The following is a 27,814-nucleotide window of genomic DNA, read 5'->3' as shown; positions in this document are numbered from 1 at the left end:
ATCAATTATATCCATAAGAGCTCAAAAAAAAAACCTAAACCCAAACTGCTTTATGATATAAGTAGAAAAATTAAAATAACTGCGATGACTCACTCTAAAAGAATGAGCAGCAGACTGCTAGTATAAATAACCTTAAAAGCATAACATGATTTAAAACTTAAGAAATATACAGTTGTAGTAGAAGCTGTGAAATGACTGATAAATTGCCCTATTTATAGATGACACTGTTAAAAATGAGATAAATTGTTTCCTGATAATAGTATAACTATTTTCTAAGTCTTCACAAGTAATCTGCTCTATCTCCATGTGTGAATATGTAAATTTTCTCACTCAGCTCTGATTGGAGCACTATGTGAGACTGCTATGTTATGAAATATATTTATATTATGAAATATATTTATAAATTTACATACACATGTACATATACACTGAGTCAAATATTGTTACAGCTCTATGTGTATATAAATGTGAATAGACTATGCGTATTGAATGCAATTACCGCATATTAAAACATGTATATATAAATGAATGGTGTTGTCTTATATAACTAAAATCAGTACTTTAATTAGCACTTTGGCTTAACTATTAAGATGATGGAATAATACATTAATTACAATATCATGTGTATAGGCACTTTTTTCTTTCCTTTTTTTTTTTGTTTTGCGTTTTGGGTCACACCTGGCAATGCACAGGGGACTCCTGGCTCTGCACTCAGGAATCACCCCTGACGGTGCTCAGAGGACCATATGGGATTCTGGGAATTGAACCCGGGTCGGCTGCGTGCAAGTCAAATGTCCTACCCGCTGTACTATTGCTCCAGCCCCTATGGAACTTTTTTCATTCAAACTATGATTCACTGCTATTTACAAAACCTCTACTTTACTTTACTTACAAAACCTCTACTGGATAATATTAGGTTTCACTTTACATATAATACTTGCTCATACAAAGGTTGAAAATTACACAGGTTTATTGTATACTTCAAAATATTATATCTACATATGTGAGGACCTATGCTAATAAAATTTACCTTCATCTCTAATGCACTGTCAAGGTCACTGAGACAAACAAGGTGATTTTCCAGCCTGTCAAGAATCAACTTGGCATTTTATTTGTTTTAGGCATAACCACTAGCTGTAATGAGCAGGCAATAAGTAATGCATTTTTCTCACCTAAATATGCCCCAAAAAAAATTGATTTTATTTTCTTGGGCAAATAAATATCAAAGTAAGCTTTACTATTTATTTATATCATTTATGTCCATTAGCTCAAATATATTTCCAAAGATATTGATAGTCTAATTCAATAGGTTCACTCTAAAACAAAATGCTTACTTTTAAAATAGAAAAATAGTTTTATTAATAAATAATCCTGGATTATTTATTATTAAATAATCAAATGGATTCAATTGTACTTTGATGCTTTATTGTGATCTTTTTATTTAAATTGTATTTAAAAGCAGTGACATCCATGACAAACTTTGTGTGTGTGTGTGTATTTAGAAAAAGAAAATATGTAATGCATTTGGTAAAGGATAATCCTTTATAATACCAATGAATAATCTATTCCAGTCATGTTAGGTAACAAAATTATCCAAGAAAAATAATTGGGTTCTGAAGAAAAGGGGATGAAATGAGTGTATGAAAAAGTTACAACCCATTGGGACTGAGAAAACAAATATTTAAAAAGAGATAATGAAAGGTACCAAATATTTGGAGAAAATAAGCAAAGTTTATATATGAAAATGAGGAAGTCAACTCAATTTCTATTTATTTTTAACTGTAAAAGAATGGATTCAGATGGGTGTTTGAATATTGTATAACTGACATATAAACCTGAGAACTTTGTAACTTTCCACATGGTGATTTAATAAAAATTAAAAAAAAAAAAAAAGAATGGATTCATTAAAATAATTTTAAAAAGCTTTCTAAATAATAAAAAACCCCTGAAAACTAGAGTGGGCTCTTTGCTATTAATTTTTGGAATATCAAGAGATTATCCTACTTTTATGTCAGGGACTATATCTCTGAATTTGTTTTCTATACAATTAAAAATATTTTAAGGACTTTATGGCTATAATTTTTTTGAGAATTAAAAAGGGCCTGCCTTGCTATTTGCTTTCAATTTTCCATTTTTAATAAATAATTTTTAAAAGACAAAATTTCTATTTTCTAATAGCACTTTGTTGATATTACATCAGCAAAGAAAAGCATTGCAAAACACCAATCGTAAGCCAATATTTTAATGTAAAGCAGAGGCTGAATAAGGTATATGTTAGTTTCCTAAGACAGCCATTAGCCAGTTGCCATAAATGATGATTTCATCTAATACATATTTATTCTCTGGTGGTTCTTCAGTCAGAAATTCAAAATAAATGTGTCAGCAGTACTGACACCTTCTAAAGGATCTAGATAATATTCCATGCCTCTTTCTCAGCTTCCCAGACTCCAGAATCCTTGATGTCTTTTGGCTTATTAATGCATCATTTCATGTTCACATAAATTTTCACTAGGCATCTCTTTCTTTTTTCCACTATTTCATATAAGGCTCTACATCTCAAGAGTTAAAATTCAACTTTAAATCCATGTGCCTTCATTTCAACATTTTTAACATAATTACATGTAAAGATTCTATTTCCAAACATATCAAATTTTCAGAGGCTTTAGAATGTATACATAATTTTTAGAGGCCACTATTCAGCTACAACAGAATTTTCATTCATGAGCTTTTATTTTGCCTGTTACCACACAAAAAAATGTTTTTCTCACTTTCAGATATTTTAATATACTTTGTCCTAAATATGCAGACATAAATAAACATTGTTATTAAAAGATGAATAAATGAGTTTTTATGTAGAGTGAATGATATGTATGTGAACTATATATATGTTCATATACATACATACACACATATATATACATATATAATCTGTTCTAAACCTTAATCACAAGTATGGAGACAGTGGAGAAGCAAAAACAGATGTGTTGATGGTGCTGAAGGAGTGTTTTTAGCACTAAAAACAGTACTTATGATATTTTGGAAAAATATGGAGGAAAATTTTTATAGTGATTATTAGCAGTTGCAATAAATCTGATATACAACATATTTGAATCAATCAGTATAATCTACTGTCTGTAGAAACAGTTTGGACGCTGCAAATATTTTCGTTGGTGCTACAGCTCTGGCTTTGTAAATAATAATGATTACTATTGTGTGTTTAATCAGCATTGTTCTCTGAGTTGCCCATGTAAATCTATATTCACTTAGCACTTGTACTGTGATAAACAGTCAAGCAGTTATAATAGAGCTTTTCTATAATCAATAGGCATATATCTTGATAGATGACACAATAGTGCTATGCTTGAAATTGGTATAATATTAGGGAAAAAATACTGGCATAATAGGAAAATAAAAAGTGGCAGAAATGGAGAAAAACAATAATAATTTGTAAGTGTTAAACTAAATCAAGCCACCTTCAAATGAACACTTTTGTAAAATATTAAAATTCTTGGAAAAAAAAACTATTGACTATTTGCTTCTATGCATGTCTAGTAATACATTGTTTTTCAAAGCAATATGCCAGGGAAAATCCAAAGTGCCAGAGAAAGGAAAACAAGTTTATTAATGCTCTTAATTTTCTTTTCTATTTTTGGGTCACAACCTGGTGATGCTTAGGGGTTACTCCTGGCTCTGCACTCAGGAATTACTCCTGGCGGTGCTCAGGGGACCATATGGGATGCTGGGAATCAAACCTGGGTTGGTCACATGCAAGGCAAATGTCCTACCTGCTATGCTATCACTCTAGCCCCAATGCTCTTACATTTTAAATTAGCAATAAAATTGTTAATGCATTTATATTACAGCTTAAATGTGACTATAAGAAAATGAGTGAATAGAAATATGCACTTACTAGAGTTATACTAGCTTCTGGAGCAATTAAAAACCCTGCTATGCCATAGAATGAATTATATATATACATATATATGTGTGTGTCTGCTCAGATTATTTTGTCCCTCGGGGAGGTCATTCAGTCAAATACATCTCCCACAGTGGATTGACTTAATCTCGTGTATTAAATTCTCCAAATAGTGATATTCCTAATGTGATTCCAGAGTTTAGTGGGGAAAGTTCTCTTGAACATTCAGTGTATCCACTATTTAATCTTAGTGTATATAACTGCAATTTACATAGCTAGTAAATCACGTATGGGATTATTGGCTTTGAAAAGATGTCTAGTTTGACAAAGAAACTCAGAATACAATTACTTCAGAGAGCAAGGACATTTCCTACACTTCTTATGTTTTTTTTCTTCAACATCGCTTTTCCAAAACACTTCTATATAGTAATGTACCCTAATCTTAGAAGAGAGCTTCACAAAAGCTTTGATGAGGAGCATAATCAATTAACTGAGATTTTTGCTCTTCTCAGCAAATAAAAAACAAAGCAAACTGATTAAGTGGGGTGAAAAAAAATCACAAAACGTATGGAGGTTGTTGGTCGGTGAGTACCAATTCTGCCCAATCAGCTAAACATCCAGAAAATACCAAGACTTTAATCTTTAGAAATGCTGTGAAGCGAGGCCATTTTTACACACTGCTCCTTACTGCTTGCTCTACATCTTTAACTGCCTTAGTGAACCTGGATCTTTGCTGTAGCCCTCAGGTCAATTGTCATTCTACAGGAATGTCAACCTTACTGACAGGTCAAATTATCCTTTTTTTCTTTTTTCCCACTATATCTGCCCTCTGGGTTCTCAATACAGTTAAAGTCTTAACAGTACTGTATGACATCTGGCTAGTCTCCAGTCTACCAGTGGGATGTAATTTTTAGGAAGGCAGACACTAAATCCATTTGCTCTCTGATGCCTTTTTAGCATGATGATATCTGGGATAGGGACACAATAGAGTCTCGGTATATTTTGTACATGCTTCAAGTGCTGAAAGAGACTGAATTCCTAATTTCTAATGAACAAAAGTAACTGGATCTGACACTCTGGAAGAAATATAAAGTATTACTTTATTTTAAAAATGAATGCAGGGTTGGAAATATCTCAGTGGTAGAGAACATATTTTGCCTATGGAAGAATCACATTCATTACCTGTAACTGGAAAAAAAAAAAAGAAAAAGAGCGGGGGAATAAAGGACAGATTGTACCAAAATAAAGACAAAGTTAAGTTTAAGGGTAAGTTAATGGTTGACCACCTCTCCCATTACCCAAATATGGATGTGTCAAAGCAGTCATAAGGATCCATATAATAACAGTGACAGACAACGTTAAATATCTTGATTTTTAGATTTAAAGAACTGAAGAGAAATAAATTTACAATATACTAATGAGATGATCCTTTTGATAATAACTTTATTATTGTGACTAAGTTTTAAGTGTCTTAAGAGCAATTTTTAAATTTCTTAGTTGGAGTTCTATAGGCAATAAAAAAATATTACACAAGAGGATTTGTGAGTTATGAACTAAACAAATTCTGAATCGGCTGCATCAACCATTAGTATATTATTTTTAGAGTGTGAAACTTAGAGAAAAGGGAGGTTACTATCCCTTATGGTTTTTTCCTAAGTTTATGAGCTAAGAAAACAAATAAATACCTTTAAAATTTGCACAGGGGAAAACTAAGGGAAAGTACTTTTCAAATTTGTACTACAAATATTCAAGTAGGTAATAAGTGTCTTTTCAATAATACTGTTGCAAAAAAAATTTACGGTGGAATTTACACACAAGTAGAAGTCCTCTACTAATAGCTTCAACTGTGCACAGTAAGGAAGAAGAAACAAGTCAAACTATATCAGGTAAAAATGTAAGCAACTGAAAATACAATCCAATCAGCATTAAGCCACTTAGCATAATCTACTAGAAATCTAACACAAATTCTTTGGTGTTAAAATTCAAACAATGTCTGATATTCTGACACAAAGACAAAGCAGTTTCTTAGCTAAAGGTTAGCTGGAATAAAGAGGTTTACAAGTTAATTTCTAAAACAGGATCAGAGCTTGTTCTTCAAGCTCATGCTCTCCTCTTGCTTGTCCTATGTATCTTGCTTCTTTCACTTTGGTGAAAGCCATGTTCTCTCTCTCTCTTTTTTTTTTTAACTTTTTTGGGTCACACCCAGAGATGCACAGGGGTTACTCCTGGCTTATACACTCAGGAATTACTCCTGGTGGTGCTCAGGGGACCATAAGGGATGCTGGGAATTGAACCCAGTCAGCCGCATACAGGGCAAACACCCTACCTACTGTGCTATTGCTCCAGCTCCCATGTTCTCTCTTGGACACTTATTTTCTCTCCCCTTATATCTTTCTAATGAGTTTCATTCATAAAACCTCTCTTTAAATAAAAATATAAAATAGGATTGACTAAAAGTAAAATAAGACTTTGAGTAAAATATTCAAACACATTTAAGAATACCATAAAATTCTTCAACCTTAATATAAACTCCCAATTTCTAATAAAAAAATAGAGAGAGCTACTAGTTACAATTTATTTTTAAGTGAGTTAAAATAAAATTAAGAATTATATTAGTTTTGAATCACTTCTTACAGTAAATTTCAGATACAAATTCTGACTTATGCATATTATCTAGAAGCATATACATATCTTTTAATTAAATTATTTAAATTTGTGGTCTAAGATTAATAATAAAATATATGAATATTGGAAGAGGAAATAAAAAATTAGAAGACACTGTAAATATTTGAAGGACATAATTCATGTCCACACTATATTCCCGCCATTCAATGCTTTGATTTTTCAATTCTTAGCCTTTCCCTGAACAATCTCATCTACTTCACATTCTATTTCTAACTACATGTTAGTGCAGTGGTCTTCAAAATGAGCTGTTTGTGCCTCTGGGGATAAGGGAATACTTTCTTATTTCATTCATATTATATCTCTGAGGATAAACTGCATTTCTAAAATAAATGAGAAAAGTCTAAAAATAGGTTTGCTATGTAGAAAGTGAGTTTTATATATTTCTTTTTTCTTTTTAGTTCCATAATATTTTAAAAGGGCCTAATTAAGTTTTCAGGTGATAATTTTTAAAAATGCTAATAGGTTACTATGTGATATCTTACACAAAACCTGAAAACATTTTGAAAAATAGTGTCACATTGCCCTAACAAAACACCTTCTATTCTTGATTATTTTATGTCTGTTTTCTCAGCATTTCAACATAAACATATGAATAGAATTGAAGGTGAAATGTCTCTCATTCTAAAAATGAGTAATCTTTATTGCAAACATGTAAGCTTATTTAGGAAAAAGGCTAGTCTAATTTTTTGCTTTCAAATTTATCAATTACTATGTCTGGGAATTACCATAATTTTTATTATATTTATGACATCCTATTATGTACAAGTAACACTGCAATAAAAGTTCATTTTTGAAAAAAATATTTAACACAGAGTTTTATGAAGAACAAAACCTGTTTCTGTTTTGCATTTACTTACTGCAGAAATGTATGGTAAGGTGATCCAGAAAACTATTTCCAAGCAAAAATGTGCCTTATTAAAATGCAATTTATGGAAGAAGAAAGAAATAATGTGAAGTTTTTGACTGCTAAAGTAGAAATTAATCATATATATTTTTTGGCTAATGGTAGATATAACATAGCTATGGTTCTTTTTCCTTGAATAAATTTGATGCCCCCACCCCATTACAATAATATACTGTAAGTTAAATTTTCATTACTTCCATTGCTTAAATGTATAATACAAAATTTTAGAATAGACAACATGTTATTTTAGGTAATTAATATGCATACATATTCATCTCCAGTTGTATTATTCTGCAATGATTGGAGGTAGGGGAAGGATTTAAGCATAAACCTGCTGATTATGCTCACTACAAAGGATATTTGAATCTGTTTTTTTTTCTTTCTGTTCTTAATCATTTTGAACCTTTAGCATATTACTGGTGTAAGGTAACACGATACGTTATCCCACATAACTATATCTAGTAGCATAAGAAAGCATAGGTTGGGGTGAAACCATTATTATACAAACTTGGCAAATTATATCTTCTGTGGAATTTAGATTTGTTTTCTGTAAAAATGAAGATTAAGATGAGTATATCATGTATAAAAATCCCATTGGCAAGAATAGAACAAATAATAAAGCAAATAGTTTGCCTTATAGGGTTGGAAAGATAGGACAGGACACTCGCCTTGCACAAATCCTATCTGGAATGTATTTCCAGCACTCCTTAAGGTCCCCAGAGCCCTGCCAGTAGTTATCCCTGAATTCAGAGCCAGGAGTAAGTTCTGAGTAGAGCAGGCTGTGTCACCCATAATGGTTTTTATTCTCACAATTAAAAACAATGTCAGTAATATTTTAATTAATATTTTCATTAATTGCAGGAACTGAAAAGTCATGTATGACTAAAACTGCCAGAATTTATCCTCTACTTATAGTTTAAATTATAGAATATCCTTAAATTTTCCAAATTTTAAATAAAAACTTTAATTCATTTCAGTTCCACAAGTACTATTGAATTTCATAAATGTTTGTGATAACCTGCTGCTTAGGGCTAATTTTTAAAGAGAGTGAGTATATAAGCTGTAAATTTATAGAATAAATAAATACCATCAACTAGTATTTTAAATTAAATTATTTAAATATTTTCCTTTAAATATTTTTTTTAAAAGAAATAAGGGATCGGAGATAAAGTACAATCGATACGGTGTTTGCCTCACTTAAAATTTTAAGTGTTTGTATGTTATTTAAAAAATAATACAGTTTCACAAAACAAGGAAGCGAAATTATTTTAGACACATAAATGATTTTACATTTCAGTTAAATTTTTACTCAAAGTTCAGATTGCTGGGGCTGGAGCGATAGCACAGCGGGTAAGGCATTTGCCTTGCACATGGTCAACCCAGGTTTGAATCCCAGCATTCCATATGGTCCCCTGAGCACCGCCAGGGGTAATTCCTGAGTGCAGAGCCAGGAGTAACCGCTGTGCATCGCCGGGTGTGACCCAAAAAGCCAAAAAAAAAAAAAGAAGTTCAGTTTGCTATTTTTGGATCCCTGCATAGTTTTCATACAATCTGAATGGTATTTAATAGAGATTTTAAAGTAATCACCTGCAGCATATTATATCCCTTATACTTTATTCAATGAAGGTTAATATGAGTATTTATTGCTTACTTTAGTAAACCAATAAGGGATATCAATTTCTGTCTGTTGTATTAAGCTTTCACACAGATAAATGGCTTTTATTGTTTGCCATGTCTATTTTTTAGAGTAAAATGGTCAGGTCTCATAACCTCTTTTTATAACTCATGTTTTCAAGATCATTTTTATCATCTCTATTGTTCTCTACTTTATGCTTGGCACCTTATTTCTTTTCTGAAATGTGGCATTCTGCTCAACTTCGCCCCCAAATGAAAGCCTAACAAGACCTGAATATAACTCAATTCATTTTGATGCATGACATCACCATCACAATTGAACACACTGTAACATTTGAATATTTTCACAAGGATCAGAATTTTCACTCAATTCAAGTTACTGTCCACTATAATTCTCAAAGTGTACTCTCGTTTAATGCCATCTCTACTTTTTATTGCAATCATTGAATACATTACCCTGGCATGCACCTAATATCTGATCTGTGATTTTCCTGAACAGAATCTTATTGATTCAATCCATAGCCTCAGTTGCAATCACTTCAAAGATTTGCAGAATCTGTTATCCCCATGATGTATTATCTTTTATATTCATTATAATAAATATCTCTAAACAGTCTGTCATGTCACTGTCATCCCATTGCTCATCGATTTGCTCGAGCGGGCACCAGTAACATCTCTCTCTATTAAATATTGTATGCAATCAAAGTGAAAGTAAAGTGAAATTTATTAGTTACACAGGCGGGGGGCTTAGGGTGGGGGTAGGGGCGTGGGGGATTAGGGGTGTGAGGGGGCGGGGTGGAGCTATACTGGGATTCTTGGTGGTGGAATATGAGCACTGGTGAAGGGATGGGTATTCGAGCATTGTATAACTGAGATTTAAACCTGAAAACTTTGTAACTTTCCACATGGTGACTCAATAAAAAATTAAAAAAAAAACAAAAATAAACAAACATCTCTCTCTATTGTGAGACTTGTTACTGTTTTTGGCAAATCGAATATGCCACAGGTAGCTTGCCAGGCTCTGCCATGGGGGTGAAATACTCTCGGTAGCTTGCCGGGCTCTCCGAGAGGGGCAGAGGAATCGAACCTGGGTCAGCTTCATTCAAGGCAAACACCCTACCGGCTGTGCTATCGCTCCAGCCCTATAATACTACATTAACTGTAATAGTTTTTTTTAATATTATTTTTGAGAATTCAGTTAAACAAAAATGTTGACTTATCTGTTGCTTTAGGTACTATTAAATAGGAAACAGGGGTCAGAGATAAAGTACAAAAGATATGGTGTCTGCTTTACACACAGCCAATCCAGGTTGCATCCCAGCACTCAGTACAGCCCCCCAAACTCTTTGCTATATAACAAGTCAGGAGTAAGCCCTGAGTACTGCTAGGTGTGGTCCCAAATAAACAGATGATAAAATCTTGCCCTTACCTCCCTGACTCAATAAAATCAAGTAAACTGAGATTCAACTATAAGTTTTCATTATTGTCATAATTAAACTGTAACCCTAACAATGCAGATGAAGACTCTGATCTTCACATACTGATATCTCTCAGTCAGTTATGCTTCCTTGCTGTATGAGGGAGGGCACTTTCTGTTTGCTTTGACATGTCATATGATTTGCAAAGGGAATCTTAGTAAACAGAATAAGTTTCATTTAGCACATTTGCTTGTTCAGTTACAAAAGAAAGTGAAGCTGGAAAATAGAAAATGATAATAGAAATAATAAAAGAGCCCTGAGGGTTAGTGGCAAATTTCAGAACTCTGTTGAATACACAGAAGCTAGCAAAATCAAAATGGGGTGACACCTTATATATGAACTTTTACTTAAAAAGGAATTATGGAAGAGATGGATAGTTCAAATACACAGGCCCAAAGTTATTACACTTTTACGTTAATTAAATATATATTGGCCTAGCTCTGTCCTGAAATCTCTATCCATTCACTTAGCAGTCTTATTATATCTAGGTATTAGTAATAATGAAATGGAGTCTGATTACTACAGAGTAGTAATCCCATCTATCTTTGTGCTCACACCCTTTCTTGTACTTCATTGTTGCTTCAAAGCATAATTTCTTGTTAATAGAGTTACTGTATCTAAAAATTTCTAGCCCTATCTCTTTGCTTTATGACTACTGGCTGGTATTGAGATGTGCTCTATAAACTTTTGTAAACAATTAATTATTTTAAGACACCATTCTCCAATGGCTATTTTCTTAAATGTAGGAAATAATATTAAACTTGAATTCATTCCCTTCAAAGAAATTATTTCAGTGCAATGATGAAGTCAAATTTTAATAAAAAGATAACAAAATAGTTTAAACATAGGTAAATTCATCAAAGGGTTGATCAAAATTGAAGAAAAGGCATAAGATAAAATAAAACATAAAATTATTTAATAATAACAAAAAAAGTTGATTCCACAACGCTTAAATCCATAAATAGGTCTGAATAGATAGTGCAGGGGCTAAAGCACTTGCTCTGTGTCTATACCCAATGCTGCATATGGTTCACTGAGCACTGATAGGAGTGATTACTGAGCACAGAATCAGGGGTAATCACCACCAAGTATGGCTCAAATTCTGCCTCTGACTCCCCCCAAATTGTAAAAAATATATTTACCTCTTTCATCATATATATCATTATATGTATGGATAAAATTTGGGATACACCAATTTTTGATGAGTTTTTGTGTTTCCTCAGTCTAATTGTATGTATTAGACTGAGAGGAAATGGTTAATATATATATATGTATATATATATATATATATATATATATACCATTTTCAATCACATCGGGTTAGGCGTTTGCCTTGCATGCAGCCGACCCAGGTTCGATCCCTCCGTCTCTCTCAAAGAACCCGGCAAGCTATTGAGAGTATCCTGCCCAAACAGCAGAGCCTGGCAAGCTTCTCATGGCATATTCATTTCTGTTACCAAAAACAGTAACAACAAGTCTCACAATGGAGACATTATTGGTGCCCACTGAAGCAAATCAATGAACAATGGGACGACAGTGCTACAGACAATCATATTTTTCAAAAGACATAATAAAAAAGATAATCATCACTAAAGTTTTATTTTTAATGATGATCATTTAGCTCTAGAAAAGGCACATAAAATAATAGTCTTTAAGTATTTGGTTTTTTGAGAGATAATCGTTATTATTTCCCTTTGAGCTCTCTATAATCTAAAAAACAATAATCGTGAAGAGAAAACAGGAAAGTTCCAGAAAGGATGCAACTAATTACTAAGTAATGCAATGGAAGATTTGCCTCTCTAGAATTTCAATGTGGGACTCCTGTCCTATGAATCAGAAGGGTTAGGTACTAGATTTAAAATAAAGAATTCTCAAGTTGTGGTGGGGGGAGGGGAAGAAATTCAATTTGTACTGTAAGTAGGTTGCAGTAAAAATTGGCCTATATATAAATTTCACACAAATGCAGTACAAATTGGATTTTATAGATATCTGTATTTACACGTAACTAATAATGTCCTTTTCCATTGTCGATAGGGTTATGTAGCCAGTTATTTTAGGTATAAGCACATTGTAAATGTAGAATAATTGGCACCAATTGTCAAGCTACTCCCAGTTCTGATCAGATCCTCCTTAGTGACCAGTGACCAAGGACTAGAAAGATCTATTGTCAAGAAACTGCTCAATAGAGCATGGTGAAGGGATTTCAGAATTTTGGTGGTAGAAATGGTTTGAAAACATAACTTTTGAAGAAATACCAAAAAAGCATACTTGATAGATACATCATGTTATTAACCAATATTATGTGAACAAAACAATAAAAAAGATCTAAGTGAATTTCCCTAAATGCCAAAGTAATAGAACATTAAGTTCTCTGAATATATATACTTAAGAAGTTGCAATAAAATCTCTAACCTTTGAACATTTTTGTATATTTAATATTCCTTTAATTAACACTGCAAGTGACATTTACTACAATATTTCATCAAAAATAGCTCTATTAAATAAATTTAACCCACATTATATATTAAAATATTGTGAAGTTTCAAGATAAGGTATAGGTTTAAGTTCTCTGTCAAGGGTCACCGAAAGAGTAAAGATCTTTCTTGTAACCTCTCAGATTTTCTGTTTCAATATTAGCATTTGTTATGCTACTTTGTTTACATTATACACTGCCAATTATCTTATAATAAATACCACAACCTTTATTGAGAACCTTAATGCTTGACCTAAATTTAATTATAATGTTCTCATGGGACAGTAAATCTATCAACAGTCAAAGCTTACATGTAAGGAATAAGGGCCAGGATACTAAGAAAGTTAGTTTAAAAGTAGATAAAACATCCTAAAAATAAGTGTCTTGTGATTTTCATGCTATTGCTTTGTAAGGTTTGAACCTAAAACAAAGTCTTGCATTTTTCCCCCTTATCTTGCCTTTCTCCAGTTGATAAATGGGATGTGTCCACTGAGAATCTGAAAACAGTATTAACTCATATCAGAAATGAGAAACAGGATTTGGTTCAATTTACCTGTTCCTGTTGCTGGAAATCCAATCTGAAATAAGTGTTGAGGCCTGTTGGTGACAGTGCTTATTGCCAAAACTGCATGCCAACATTATAACTTCCCTTCGAAGTTCTCTAGATATCACAAGGCAAGAGAAAATTGAAACAGTGTTAAATATGGACAGAAAGGATAGCTCCTTATATAAACAGTAGGTAAATAACACACAAAAAATTAGATCTAGAAAATTCTCTTTATTGATTAAGAGTCAATTAGGAGCAGAGTAAAAGTTAAGTAGACTGAAAGTGTTCTCTGGAAACAGTTCTACAGTGAAAGGAATAGATTCAGATGCCCAATTTACCAATAAAAGAAGTTCTTAAAATATGCCAAGGAAATGCCTTTGTTCTCAGAACCAGGCAGTGGAAACTGTGCTACCCAGCAGCAGTTCCCCCGGAAAGCAAAATGAAAGATGCAGAATGAAAGAAAGATGTTTTCATGCTGCTGAAGTCACAATGGTAGTAGGGCCTGTTATTGTTCAGCTCTGGGAGGAAAGAAGCAAATAAGAAAATAGAACAGTACTCATGTTGGTAGGATGCTTGAACAAGAGATCCATTAAAATTGTTTTTTGGCCATCCAAGCTTGATATATGTTGTTGCAACTTGCTTTAAAATGTATTCCTAAATGAGGGGGCAGGGAAATAAAAATAATATCAGTGTGAAGTGTCTCCATGCAGACAATCAAAATTATATAATAAATTTTTTTCCCTAACTTTATCTGCTCTGAAACATTAGACAGGTTTTGAACCAGCAATGCTCTGCTATAACTTATTCAATTTTGTACTTCCAACAAAAGAAAATAAAACTAAACTACATTTGCAAGGGTGAAAAATCAACTTTACATCCCATAGAACAATTAAGAAATTTGCAATATTAGTATTCTTGATGACAATATTTCTAGCAAAACAGAACACTGAAGAATATTGCTTGGATACTCCTGCATACATATGCATGCAAATGTAGATAGGATTTATGGAAATGAGCACCTGATAATATTTATATGCTTTTTGTCAACGGAACAAATTTAATGCAGAATTGTTAAGTAGGCCCAGTCAATAGTCTAGCATTGTTGAAACTGACATACACATAACACTCTTCAGCATAATGATATAGTATTTAAAAGTCAACAATCCATTCAGTTAATGATATATTTAAATATCAGTGGCAAAATAAGTTGGGCTCTCTTTATTTAATTCATTCCTTGAGTTTTGTCAAGGAATGAAAGCACTAAAATTACAGTAAAAGCAATTCTTAACTTTTACTAAAATTGAGATATCTGATATGATATACTTTTCTGAAGTACATATATGCAAAATGTACTTTACTTTTATAGAAGTTTAACATTGAAGTGTCTCTGTGTTAAAGAAAGAGACATATAAGTCTTCTCTTAGCAGCTAAAAAGTATAGCATAACTATAATGGCACACTTCTCTACCTGTCTGTTAAAGATTCAGACAAAAGAAAAATAGTGAAAAGTCAAGGTACAACTAATTCCACTAAAAGAAAAAACATCTTAGAACAGGTTCTTTAATGTTGGTTCTGTATAGGAAAAACTAAAATAACTCTGATGTCCATCAGACAATTTAGATGACTTAATAAACATTTCATGCCATATCAACCTACTGCTAAATAATTTTAAATGTGGGGGTTAATTAGAAAAACTAATGAATTATAATAAAATGCTTTCATAATACATAGTAAAGGACTTAAGATAAAGAAAAATCAACAGTCCTCAATGATGATAAAGACACAAGGTATTTATTTTTTCATATTCAAAACTGCATTGGTGGTAAGAAAGTAAACAAAAGCTTGGAAACTATAATTCTAATCTTACTTAAAGAAAATTAAATTATTTTCAGTGATATCAGTAGGACGATTTTAGATGAACAGGCTTCCAGTTTAGGTAATGCAATTAAACACTAGTTTGGAACATTTGTCATATCTTTTTTTTATAATTGTTTGTATTATGTTTGCTCTCCTATATTCCCTGGGACCCAATTATGAATGGGCTATTTTTTCCTCAGTGTTGATCTTATCCTTGTTAATTAGGAAAGTGAATTGAATTCACTATGTCCTTTTGGATAAAAAATGAATGGCTGAGAATCTTTACTGAGCAGTCTATATTCCGTAAAGATCTTAGAATCCCTCTACCCAGGTTAAGTCCTTAGCAGACACAGAGCCTTTAACTCTAAGGGCATAAATTTGAACTTTTAGGATTTGCCATGTATATTTGTCCTTAAACCCTAAAGCATTTAAGATTTATTGACATTTTTAGGCCAATTTTTTTTTTTTAAAAAAGGTAGCCAGAGTTAAATTTCTTCTTCAAGTCATTGTCACCAGTGTTGTACAGAAAATCAGGACAAAAATGATAACACAGATTAGAAGAGGAAACTAGTATAACTTAGAATCAATTGAGTAAAACATACAAGGAGGAAATGGTTTATCTTCTAAAAAGAAGAACGAAGGAAATAAGAAGAAAATATATCTTTTTACATTGAAGACATTGTATTTCTCCATGCGGTCCAGTAATTTATCTAGCGGATAAAGAGCTCTGCTGGCAGCATGCCAAGGAAGAAAATCCTTCTCCTCAGACAGGTATTTGAGAATCTCCAGAGGAATATTCTGAGGCAAATAGCCAGCTCTGCACAGTCAGAAAAGTTCATATTAATTATATGCAGCAAAGATACATGATGATGCAAAAATAAAGATTGCACTTATGTACATAAGATACAATAAGCAAACTCACCACAATATAAAGAAGCCACACTTCATGTTATAAACTGGCTCACTTTTTAAACAGAGTCCTACTTAAGAAGGAAATGCCCTTTAATATATACAGAATAGATGTCAAAATTTGCATGAGCTCAAAAACAGTAGAATGCACATTTCGTTAAAAAGAAAAGAATTGTTGAAATTGAGTAAAATCAACTCTAGATATTTTCCTTCACAAAAAAGTTTCTTCAGAGGTCATAAGCAATTGAAATAGTTAAGTACTGAAATGTGATTTTAGTCGCTCAGTGATTCTCTTTACTTTTTTTATGTAGTTCTGTGTAATAATACTGAATAAACATTGTCTACAAATAGATCGTGAGATTAGTTTGACTGCACCTGTTTATACTACAATCTACACATTGGTCAAACTTGCCTGTTTTTAAATTTAAAGCAAGCTTTCCATAACAACTCTTAAGATCAATTCCATTTTTAATAAAGTAAAAGTTATAAAATGTTAAAGTAACAGGTTCTTATCATTTTCCTTAAATATAGATGAAGTTCATTGGACAGTGCCAAATTTCTTGATAACAGGAATATGTATCTTTTAAATGCTATATGAGTTGGTCAGAGAGTTAGTAAAGCAGGTAGAGGGATTGTCATGCAAGCAGCTGACCCAGGTTCAATCCCAAGCACCCCATATGGTCCCCTAAGCCTTGTCGGGAATGAACCCTGAGCACAAAGCCAAGATAAACACTGAGGTCCACCAGGCATGGACTCAAAACAAACAAAATAGTATCTGTATACATATTTTTCATAATTAAATAGGCTTTATCTAAAAACAAAAGGTCAAGAAAAAACCTGTATCTCTACCCTCCACTAGGCTGTATAGAAAATCTTTGCAAAATAAAGGCATTATAAATTAACAATTCATATTTATTTAAGGTATGTAGTAAGCATAAGTTATACTGGAGTTCAAATACTACAAAGCGAGAGCCCTACCTGCTATATTATAACTCTGGCCCCAAAGATAAAAATTTAACTTCCAGAAGTAGGTTCTCTATAGTACCTAATAAGGCAGCGTTAAGGTAAGATAAAAGGAGGTATGGTGCTTGATAGATGTTAGACATTTAGCAGGAACTCTGATATATTATATACAGATGGAACTATCATTCATCAAAGACATAAAATCTCATATAGCGATGTCACTTTAATATTTTTAGCTGATGTTAGCTCTGAGTAGCTGCATAGAGTGACACTGCAAGATTGTCTAAAATTTTTTGACAACGATAATCAACTGAGTGCAGGGAACAGGCAGACATGAAAACAACCAAATACTGGTCATCACATTTAGTTACATTCCTCACTGCTCTTCTTTGTAGCATTGCCAAATTTGATGTATCTTTTCATTTGAGTTTGGTATATGCTAGACAGAGAGGGAATGAAACCATCTATTAAATATTTGTTCTTGCTCAATGTAATTTGAAAAAATTGAAAATGAATATTAACTGATGTTTGTGTTCATAATATTCAGAATAAAATCAATTATGAAGAGTTTATTTCTGTCTTCTTTGAACTAAAGCAAAAGAATGAATGCTATTGTAATATTTTGCCTCTCTCTTGGTACAAGATTGATCACAGCAGAGCGTGAAAGATAAAACAGCATGTAGGGCATTTTCCTTATGCATGGCTCATTTGAACTTGATCTCTGGCATCCTATATGGTGCCCTGAGCACTGTCAGGAGTGATTCCTGTGCACAGAGCCAGGAGTAGACCCTGACTAGGTACATATCACCCCCCAAAATACTGACCATAATAAATGTCTATGTATTAGGGATTAGTGAGGAAGAATCCCAACTTTCTCCCCCAAAATTCTACATAATTTCAAAGGTACATTTATATTTATATAAAGTATTGATTAGACTATTTCTAGACTTTTATTTAAGATTCTAATATGCATACATATATAATATAGATACATATACTTACATGTATCTAATATATATATATGCAAATAGAAACAGCAGAGAATTAGACTCACAACAATTTAAAAAGAAACTTTATCATTTGGCAAGGGCAGTATTTCAGTTTTGTTTTTAAGGGTCTATCTCCCAATTAAAGCAAGATAAATGTTTTGGTTTTTCTCTTAAAAATTTTCCAACATTTCAAATCTTGTCATTTATTGCCCCTGATTTTGTATTTTTAAATGTCATATAGCACGAAGATAACTCTGTGTGTATGTGTGTGTATGTGTGTGTGTGTGTGTGTGTGTTTGTGTGTGTCCAGACCCAGTAGTGCTCAGGGTTTATTGAAGTCTCTGTGCTGAGTGATCAACCCATCAGCTCAGGAAATCATCTGTGGTGGTGATCAAACTCTGCAAGGCAAGTACCCTACCTGCTACATTATGAATCTGTCCCCAAAGATAATAAATTCAACTTCTAGAACTATGTAACACACATATCATAAAGTATATAATATTAGAAGTTAAAAATAGTTATCTAGAATCCATCTTAAATAAGAAAAAAAGTTAAAACTTTATTAAATGACAAATACTGCATTTGCAAATAAATTTGGAAAATTTTAAAAATTGAGACTCAATGGGGCTGGAGCAATAGCACAGCGGGTAGGGCGTTTGCCTTGCACAAGACCTATGTGGGTTCGATTCCCAGCATCCCATATGGTCCCCTGAGCACCGCCAGGGGTAATTCCTGAGTGCAGAACCAGGAGTAACTCCTGTGCACCGCTGGGTGTGACCCAAAAATCAAAAAAACAAAAATTGAGACTCAAAAATCTGTATTACACATACTAACCTCATATCAGTTGAAACTTAATGTGTTTTACTTCATTTTTTAAAAAGGGATAGACATTATCAATGACTTATGTTTAGAGGGTAAATAGGAAGCTTTCCAACATTATAGAAAACCAACTTGGAATTCAGGAGGAGAATGGATCTGAGGAAAACTTTGAGGAAGACTCTAGAATGCTTAGTGATATCTGTATAACTAGAAAATACTTTTTTAAGATTTTGTATTATTAAATAAGAGGGAGAGGGGCTGGAGTGATAGCACAGCAGGTAGGGTATTTGTCTTGCATGCAGCTAACCCAAGTTTGATTATCAGCATCTCATATGGTCCCCTGAGCACCACCAGGAGTAATTTCAAGTGCAGAGCCAGGAGTAAGCCCTGTGCATCGATGGGTGTGACCCAAAAAGAAAAAAAAAAAAGAGGGAAAGGGTTGAACTATAAGGGATATGTGTGTGTGTGTGTGTGTGTGTGTTTTGCCAGTGATTAAATGCAGAGTCTCGCATATGTAAGGCAAGGGCTCTAGTCCTAGCCACACCTCTGGCCCAGAGACTATTTCCAAAACCATTTTAAGTATAAAATATTTAATTATAACATAACTTTTTTCAGTTGGTTATTACAATAATATGGGTGTGATTAGTTTGCTAAAAATTTGTAAATATATTGTACTATTTTATGTTCCTCATTATCAATTATTTATTATGTATAATTCTATGAGGCAGGAATTAGGACACAGACATGCTATAATGAAAACAAAATCAAAGCAAGTTGAAACAAAAATCTTAATGATATGGCAGGTCAAGAAAAGCTTCTTAAAGAAAAGGAGTAAGTTCTATATTGAATCCTAAGGAATACATCATTAACTGATCACAAACAAACATGCTCTCCTGCACTGACAAGGACAGAATATAATATTCATATCCTTGATATTGCCAGGTGACAGAGAACTAGCCAACAGAATATGAATGAATCTCCTTGTCATGGTTAGGTCATAGACATGTTCTAATAGTTCTTCATGTTCCCCTCCATGCCCTGACATGATTCTCTCAGGATGACCTTGAAACTCTTACATTAAATACAGCAGAAAAACCCATCCAGGTCTATACTTGAATGCCAGTTTTCAAACCCAGCTTTATTACATGAGTAGAAATTATATTTCCACAGTGTTTGATCCAAATACATGTTTGTATCTATTTTTAAAGCAGTTAACCTTCTTAAATGCAGCCCTCAAATAGAATAAGAAACATTACACTCAAATTGCCCTCATTTTGTGTTGTTACAAACACATGTAAGTAATTACCTACTACATAATTCAATATACTTGCACTTAGCCTACTTCATCAAAATATGTAGCTACACTCAATTGGACAAGAGGACGATCAGCTTCATTACAAAATTAAGGCTTGTAAGAGATAATGTTGGTGAATATGTTACCTAGTTTAGATATGTGTTTGTATAATTGGCTGGTAATGATATCTGTGATTACTACTACTGATAATGCAATCAATATAGAGAAAGTGTGTGTAATCCAGTGAATGGAATGCAACATTAGCTCAAAGTAATCAACGCAGTAGGGAGCACACTTAGGGTCCTGATGCTGAAATGCAGTTTCCTAAATTTGCATCATCACCAGAAAATGCTAGTAGCAAAATAGTAGCAAATTTAGCATAATTAATATAATGTAACTGCTTTACTAATATTTTATGGAGAGATAGAAGTGATATAAATCCTCTATAACTAGAAAGGCTTTGCTTAGAGAATTTACTTAAGAATCAAAGAATGGCAAAGAGGAAACATGGAAAGTGAGGGAAGTTAAGGAAATAGGAAAAAGATTGCTTATATGAAGCTATACAGTTTTTCCAGAGCTGTCACACAGACACACATACACGGGCTTTACTCCTCCTCTGAATTACAAGATTTTGTAGCAAAATATTTAGGTATAAAGGGCAATATATTTTATAAGAAGGTACTAAAACTATATTTGCTGATGCTGAAATGCACTGATTTTAGCTGGCTTTGTTTTCATTAAAGATACCAAACAATTTTTTAAAAAAATTAGACAGAATTTCGGTGAAAGTTAACTTACTGAAATAGATGGCTAATCAACAAATTAATTTGCTGTGAGCTTTCTGTGAAATTAATTGGTTTCTAGATGCTTAAAATTTTGGAAAAATGTAAAATGCAGTACCCTCATATTCTTCACCACATCAGACTCTAGTCTTCATTAATTGAATATTCATTAAAAAATAACCCAGTACATATTTCACAATATATGCAGAAGACATGATATTATTGTCCCTTAGGGCATAGATTTTTAAAGCAACTTATAGAATACTTAATTTAAAAGTGTACTGAGTTTGTCTATTATTCTTTATTATTTATGATTAGCAGATGTTTATGTGCTCTTTCTAGAAAGCCTTTATGGCAAAATCGGAAATTACAATAGCACTCAGAGGATTATAAAATATAAAGAGAAGTACACAGGGGTGATATTTCTATCAATCAATGGTCTTCTTAGTCAGCTCCATGAGAAAAATCATATGTGACCCAGATATTGGTGAACTGTTAATTGAGTAGCCTAATAAAGTGTATTAACTTGAAAAGTTAGTACAGTGTGGAGTTCTCACATCCCCTGCTTCTACTATTTCTCTTCTAGGAAGCCTTTGACTCAAAACTGAACTAAGGATTATATTTTCTGGGTTACGTCAAATAATACCTAAACATTATCTATAATAAATATGAAGAAGCTAATAATAATTATATGATATCATCTTTCTCACTAAATTTAGCTATTTAAGGAAATTAAGGCATTTAACATATATTTTTATTTTCATCTTTTATTTTTCTTTTTGGGTCACACCTGGCCATTGTACAGGGGTTACTCCTGGCTCATGCACTCAGGAATTACTCCTGGCGGTGCTCACAGGACCATATGGGATGCTGGGAATCAAACCGGTGTCGGCTGCATGCAAGGGAAACGCCCTATCTGCTATGCTATCACTCCAGTCTCTATTTTCATATATTACTGAAGAATCTGCACCAAAAAAGGCATGCAATAAATGTTCCTTAAACTGAATTAAATTATGGCAATAATGTCATATCATAGCTCTTAAAAACACACCACGTAAAATATACACTAAAACATGGGACCTGAAAAATATTACAGCAGATAAAGCTTTTGCCTTACATGTGACCGACCTGAGTGGATCACCAGCAACATATATGGTCTCTCAAGAAGCACCAGCAGTGATTTCTGAGCACTGAGTCAGGAGTAAGTCCTTAGCACTGTTCGTTACCCCTCAAAAATACACTCCTCCTTGGTAGAAAAGAATGTAAAGGAGGGTATAGTGTACTATTTAAACAGTTAAACATAACATAGTTTTTGAAAAGTTAAATATTTTTTAAAAGCTACCAATCAGATGGAAAAGTGTGATATTTATAATATTATTTTCATTCTTAATATACATATAATAGAAAATAAGGTATTTACTATCTAACCCAAAGCTTTGAATAAATGAGTCGATACCAAAATAAAGTAGCTTAGAGCCAGTGAGAAAGCAGAGATACCATAAAAACATTTAAGCATGATATAAACATAAAATCAGTTTGTTTTGCATGTCATTAGCAAATTGGTTTTCTACAGGGTACAGTGCTATTTTATTTAGTTAGTTTTTAAATTTTAAAATTTTTTTATTTTTTATTGAATCACCATGTGGAAAGTTACAAAGCTTTCAGGCTTAAATTATGGTGCTATTTTATGCCATGTAATTTAAATAAGTGAATGTCAGTCTTATAAATCTTGATTTTCATCAGTAAATTGACCAGGGTCAACTACATGATTTCTAGGATCTCTTCTTGAGTATATATCACTTAAGAGTAAGTTTCAGATTAAATAATTTAAATTAATGCATCCAGAAATAAAATTATCACTGTTGAAAGCATAACCAGTCATTATCTGTCACTGTCACTGTCATCCCATTGCTCATCGATTTGCTCGAGCAGGCACCAGTAACATCTCCATTGTGAGACTTGTTACTGTTTTTTGGCATACTGAATATGCCATGGGTACCTTGCCAGGCTCTGCTGTGTGGGCGAGATACTCTCGGTAGATTGCCGGGTTCTTTGAGAGGGGTGGAGGAACCGAACCCGAGTTGACTGCGTGCAAGGCAAACACCCTACCACTGTGCTATCGTTGCAGCCCCCCCCCATTATCTGTATACACTTATTTTACTTTTAAAAACAATTTCTCAAAATATTATTCAGTCTCTAATAGTGGGGTCTATGAGTACTCAAATGTTTAAGAAGTGAGTTTGGGCTGGAGACACAGTACAGTGGATAAGGAAGTTTGTCTTGCATTTGACTGACTGGGTTTGATCACCCCATACTGTCTCCTGAGCCCTGCCAAGAGTGATCCCTGAGTAGAGGAGTAAAGAACTGAATAATCCAGACATAGCCCCAAACCAAAATAACACAAAATGTAGAGTCAATAATTGACTGTTAATATAGGATAGTATGTAGATGTTAGCCATTTGCCACGTTCCTGCAAAAAATAATTTAGACTTATGACCACAATCTACTGTTTATTTTAGAAAACTATCATCTTAATAATTTTAAGCTATCATGTGTTGAGAATTTGCTGTATATCAACTATAATATTATTGAAATAGTGTTCATTGGTCCCACATTTCTACCTTTAAATGCTTTAGATGAATATCATTATTCTCATTTTTAAAATAGAACTAAGGTTTACAGAAGATAATTAAGTACCTGATTCCACTTGAGTAAGAGAGCTGGAATTTAAAGCCAGGATGGGCAAGAAAACTCACATTTTTTTTTGTACAAGCCTAGCTCTAATATATACCACCTGAATTAAGATGAAATGCCTTGGTGTCTGATCACTGTGAGATTGTAACACAAACATGAAAGCTTGCAACTATCTCATGGTCATACAATAAAATTTTTTTTAAAAATTAGAAAAAGAGAATAAATGTCTTTATATTCCTTCCTTTAGCATCTGCTTACATGTCACAATCATAGTTTTTATCACATTAAAACTAATACACAAATAAATACAAATATCTCAGGTGCTATGAAGATAAAGGAAGCAATATTAGGGTAAGAAGAGAATAATTGCAAGAATTGTTCTTGAGGCATCGTGAGAGATATCAACATGAAGTGAAAGAACAGTTTGGGTGAATCTGGTTGGAAAAAAATTTTAACAGCACAACAAGCATGTTCAAAGGTCCTGAGGCAGAAACATTATATAACTAAATTCTGTGTGGCTAGATTGCAGTGAGTCAGGGAAGAAATGTAAGATTTAAAGATGCAGAAGCTGCTGAGATTAGATTGTAAAGTATCTGAAATGGTGAGAGTCTCAAGATGTCTTCAAAGAGGGATAGAAAGACACTGCAATTTTTTTTTTTTTTGCTTTTTTTGGGTCACACCTGGCGATGCACAGGGGTTACTCCTGGCTCACACACTCAGGAATCACTCCTGGCGGTGCTCAGGGGAACCATATGGGATGCTGGGAATCAAACCCTGGTCGACCGCGTGCAAGGCAAATGCCCTACCCGCTGTGCTATTGCTCCAGCCCCAACACTTATTTTTTTTGAGCAATTTTTTTGAGCTGTGAAATGAAGCAATCTGATTTATGCTCTAAAATGGTTATTCTGGCTCATATACATATGAGCAATATGAGCACTCTCAAATATTCCACGTTTTTTCAAAGTGAGAATGAAATAAGATTTTCAACTTGTTCTTCGCATTCTTTTCCTCTTTTTGTTCTCTCTAGCTCTCGTGTGGATAATGCTTATGAGAAAACTATATACCTAGTTAGTGAAATACAGAAAAGAACATGTGATCATTTGACAGGCTACGCATAATATATTGTTTTAGAAATAGTGTCTATAATGGATAAAAGGAAAAAATCTTAAAGCTTATCCATACATTGTTTATTGTTGTTCAACTGGTAAATGCAGTATCAAATGACATGGGAAAAGTCATAAATAAATCATTTAAACCATGTTCCCATTTTTAAAAGCACACGCCTTATAACATAGAAAAATATTTTCTGCCTTGGTTAATTAGCAGAAATATTAAAAAATTCCAATAGAGAAAATGTCTTGACAGATCATCAGTAAAATTATCCACACAGCTGATGATTTCCATAGAAACAAACGGCAGTGTGAAATAATGCTTATTGGAAAGTGACATTTTCCAATTCTCTACAAAAACATGTGGGAATAAGAATAATAGAAAATTCCTGCAGGATTTTTCAGAGGTTAACTTCCATCAGGATATCAAAACATTAACCCAAAGGTCCATAAATCAGTGGGGCTTATTACTTCCTATATTGTGTTTTTTTGAGATACATGAAAGAGCTAGAGTAGAATAAAACATCACTCAAACCAAATGAAAGTAACAGGGTATTTTCTGTCCTCTGTACAATCTTGTCAAGTTTTACTTTTATAAAGATTTTACTCTTTTGCACATTAAAATTTTTAACATATTTAACATAATTATTTTTATGTATTTTATGCATTCCTCATAATTACTTTTGGAACTGTTCTGACAGTTTTCAGCTGGGACAATTAGTTCAATGTTAGTGAATATTGGGAGTACACATTTCTAATCAGAAAGAATTCTGAATATGTTTGTACACATCATTTTAAATTTTAGGCAAGGGTTTTATTTTCTTTTTAGATTTTCTTTTTTTAAAAAAGAATTTTTATTAGTGAATCACCGTGAGGTACAATTACAGACTTACAAACTTTAGTGCTTGTATTTCAGTCATATAATGGTCGAGTACCCAGCCCTCCACCACCAGTGGTCCCAGCATCCCTCCCACTACCCCCGCCCTGTCCCCTCCGCCCCCTGCCTCTGTGGCAGGGCATTCCCTTTTGCTCTCTCTCTCTCTCTCTCTCTCTCTCTCTCTCTCTCTCTCTCTCTCTCTCTCTCTCCTTTTGGGTGTTGTGGTTTGCAATAGAGGTATTAAGTGGCCATATGACTTTTAGATCAAATAATTAAATGAATTATAATGTTAAAGTTAACAGCACTTGGTTTTTCAAGAAAACCAAATTAATGTTTTAGGCTTTGTCAATTAGTCACTGGCTTCAAACTAAGGCAGAGAGCAACAGTGACTGTTATGATGGACGGTCACTGGGTTGTCTCTGTGTCATTCCCAATGCCAAGTACTGTACATATATTAAGCTATTAAATCTTCACAAAAATCTCCTGAGGTTAGATGCTGTTATCCCCATTTTATAGATCAAAACTGAGGCTCAAAATTCCTCATTTGACCTCTCCAAGATCTTACTGCTCAGAGGGTTGGTTCTTGTACTTTTTGTATCTTTTATCTGTACCAAGTCTGTAACGTGCTTACTATCAAAAAGGGTAATAACTATTCCATGAAGGACTTCTAAGTGATTATTTAAAATTCCATCTATAATTCTGATAAAAATGAGCATATCAATGCAGCACAGGCTATCACAAATTATTATAATCTATGTCAGCCTCATGAGGAAAACCATGGAGGAGGGAGAGGTTGGTTCAGACTCACAGCTTTGAAATGGGGAGCAAAACATACTCATTGCAAACACAGCTTTTAGCCATTGGTCATTTTTGCCATATCTGTCACAGCCAGTTTTTAAATCTTTACATCCCGTTCCCTGAGTTCTTTGAGGAGGCTGTCTAATCTGTATCAGTCAGAAAGCTCTCATCCTCAGAACCCTGCCTCGCAAGCTTGATTTCAGTAAGGAACATTTTACCTGCTACGAAGCGTATACATTAAAACACGATGTTTTCAAAAATAACCTTTATGGAGCTAAAAAAAAATGGAGGTGGACTGAAAAAAAAGAAATTATACAAATCATGATCTTTAATTTAAAACTGTAGAAAAGATTTTAAATAATAGAAGTTATTCCAATCTCAAGATCATACAGAAAAGGAATATATTGAGGTCATTAGAAGTAGTATTTGGTTCTATACCGAGATAATCTGCAAACTGTCAAACTGTAGCATATGAAACACCAGGAAAATCACTGCCTGGACATAACTATATGGCGGAATCCTGGGCCTGGAAAGAAACTCAAAGGTACTCCACTTCAATGAAATATTACAACAAGAAGTCTAAGACACAAAGCGGTCTAAGACACCCAGCTTACCCCTAGTGGTTATTAGTATGTGCGTAAATCCATTATAATTCTCTATGTAATTTTCTAAATGTGTAGATAAAGACTAAATTATAGATTGATAGAAAGTCAATAATCAAACCGAAAGATGCAATTCAAAAAAATCGGATGCATTAAAAAAATAACACTTTTGAAAGTGTAGTCATGCAAAAGAGAATGATAATTCAGTTCTAAAAGGTTTTAGAATATCTGCCAAAAGTGATGCAGGCAATCTAACAGGAGCAAAGTGAGAGCATCCTGTTAAACTTCCACTCCTCAGAGAACTTGAAAAAGCTCCTGACCTTAGTTCTAACATACTAATCAGTAAAAAGAATACAATGGGCAATTGATTGAAACTTAACAAATATACTTAAATCCATAAGGTCAAAATGATACCTATCTAGAACAAGATAAAACAAAATAATTGGTCACTGTGGAGCAAGCTAGAGAACTAGCTCATTATTTT

At 33.2% G+C, this 27,814-nt stretch overlaps 1 protein-coding gene across 2 annotated transcripts in view; it reads right to left on the bottom strand.

Annotated features, from left to right (window-relative positions):
* TRHDE (thyrotropin releasing hormone degrading enzyme) overlaps window positions 1-27,814 on the bottom strand; it is a 450,763-nt gene that overhangs the window by 28,820 nt on the left and 394,129 nt on the right. For both annotated transcript variants that reach the window (XM_004602680.3, XM_055118082.1), the window contains 3 exons: window positions 16,164-16,311; window positions 14,195-14,292; window positions 13,645-13,752 (listed from right to left, as the gene is read on the bottom strand). In XM_004602680.3, coding sequence (XP_004602737.3) covers window positions 13,645-13,752; window positions 14,195-14,292; window positions 16,164-16,311 — 354 coding nt within the window. The remainder of the gene's footprint in view (window positions 1-13,644; window positions 13,753-14,194; window positions 14,293-16,163; window positions 16,312-27,814) is intronic.

The sequence above is a fragment of the Sorex araneus genome, chromosome 10 (assembly GCF_027595985.1).
Source record: "Sorex araneus isolate mSorAra2 chromosome 10, mSorAra2.pri, whole genome shotgun sequence".
NCBI lineage: Eukaryota > Metazoa > Chordata > Mammalia > Eulipotyphla > Soricidae > Sorex > Sorex araneus.
The sequence above is the reverse complement of the archived record's forward strand: the minus strand, read 5'-3'. Positions and strand labels throughout refer to the sequence as shown.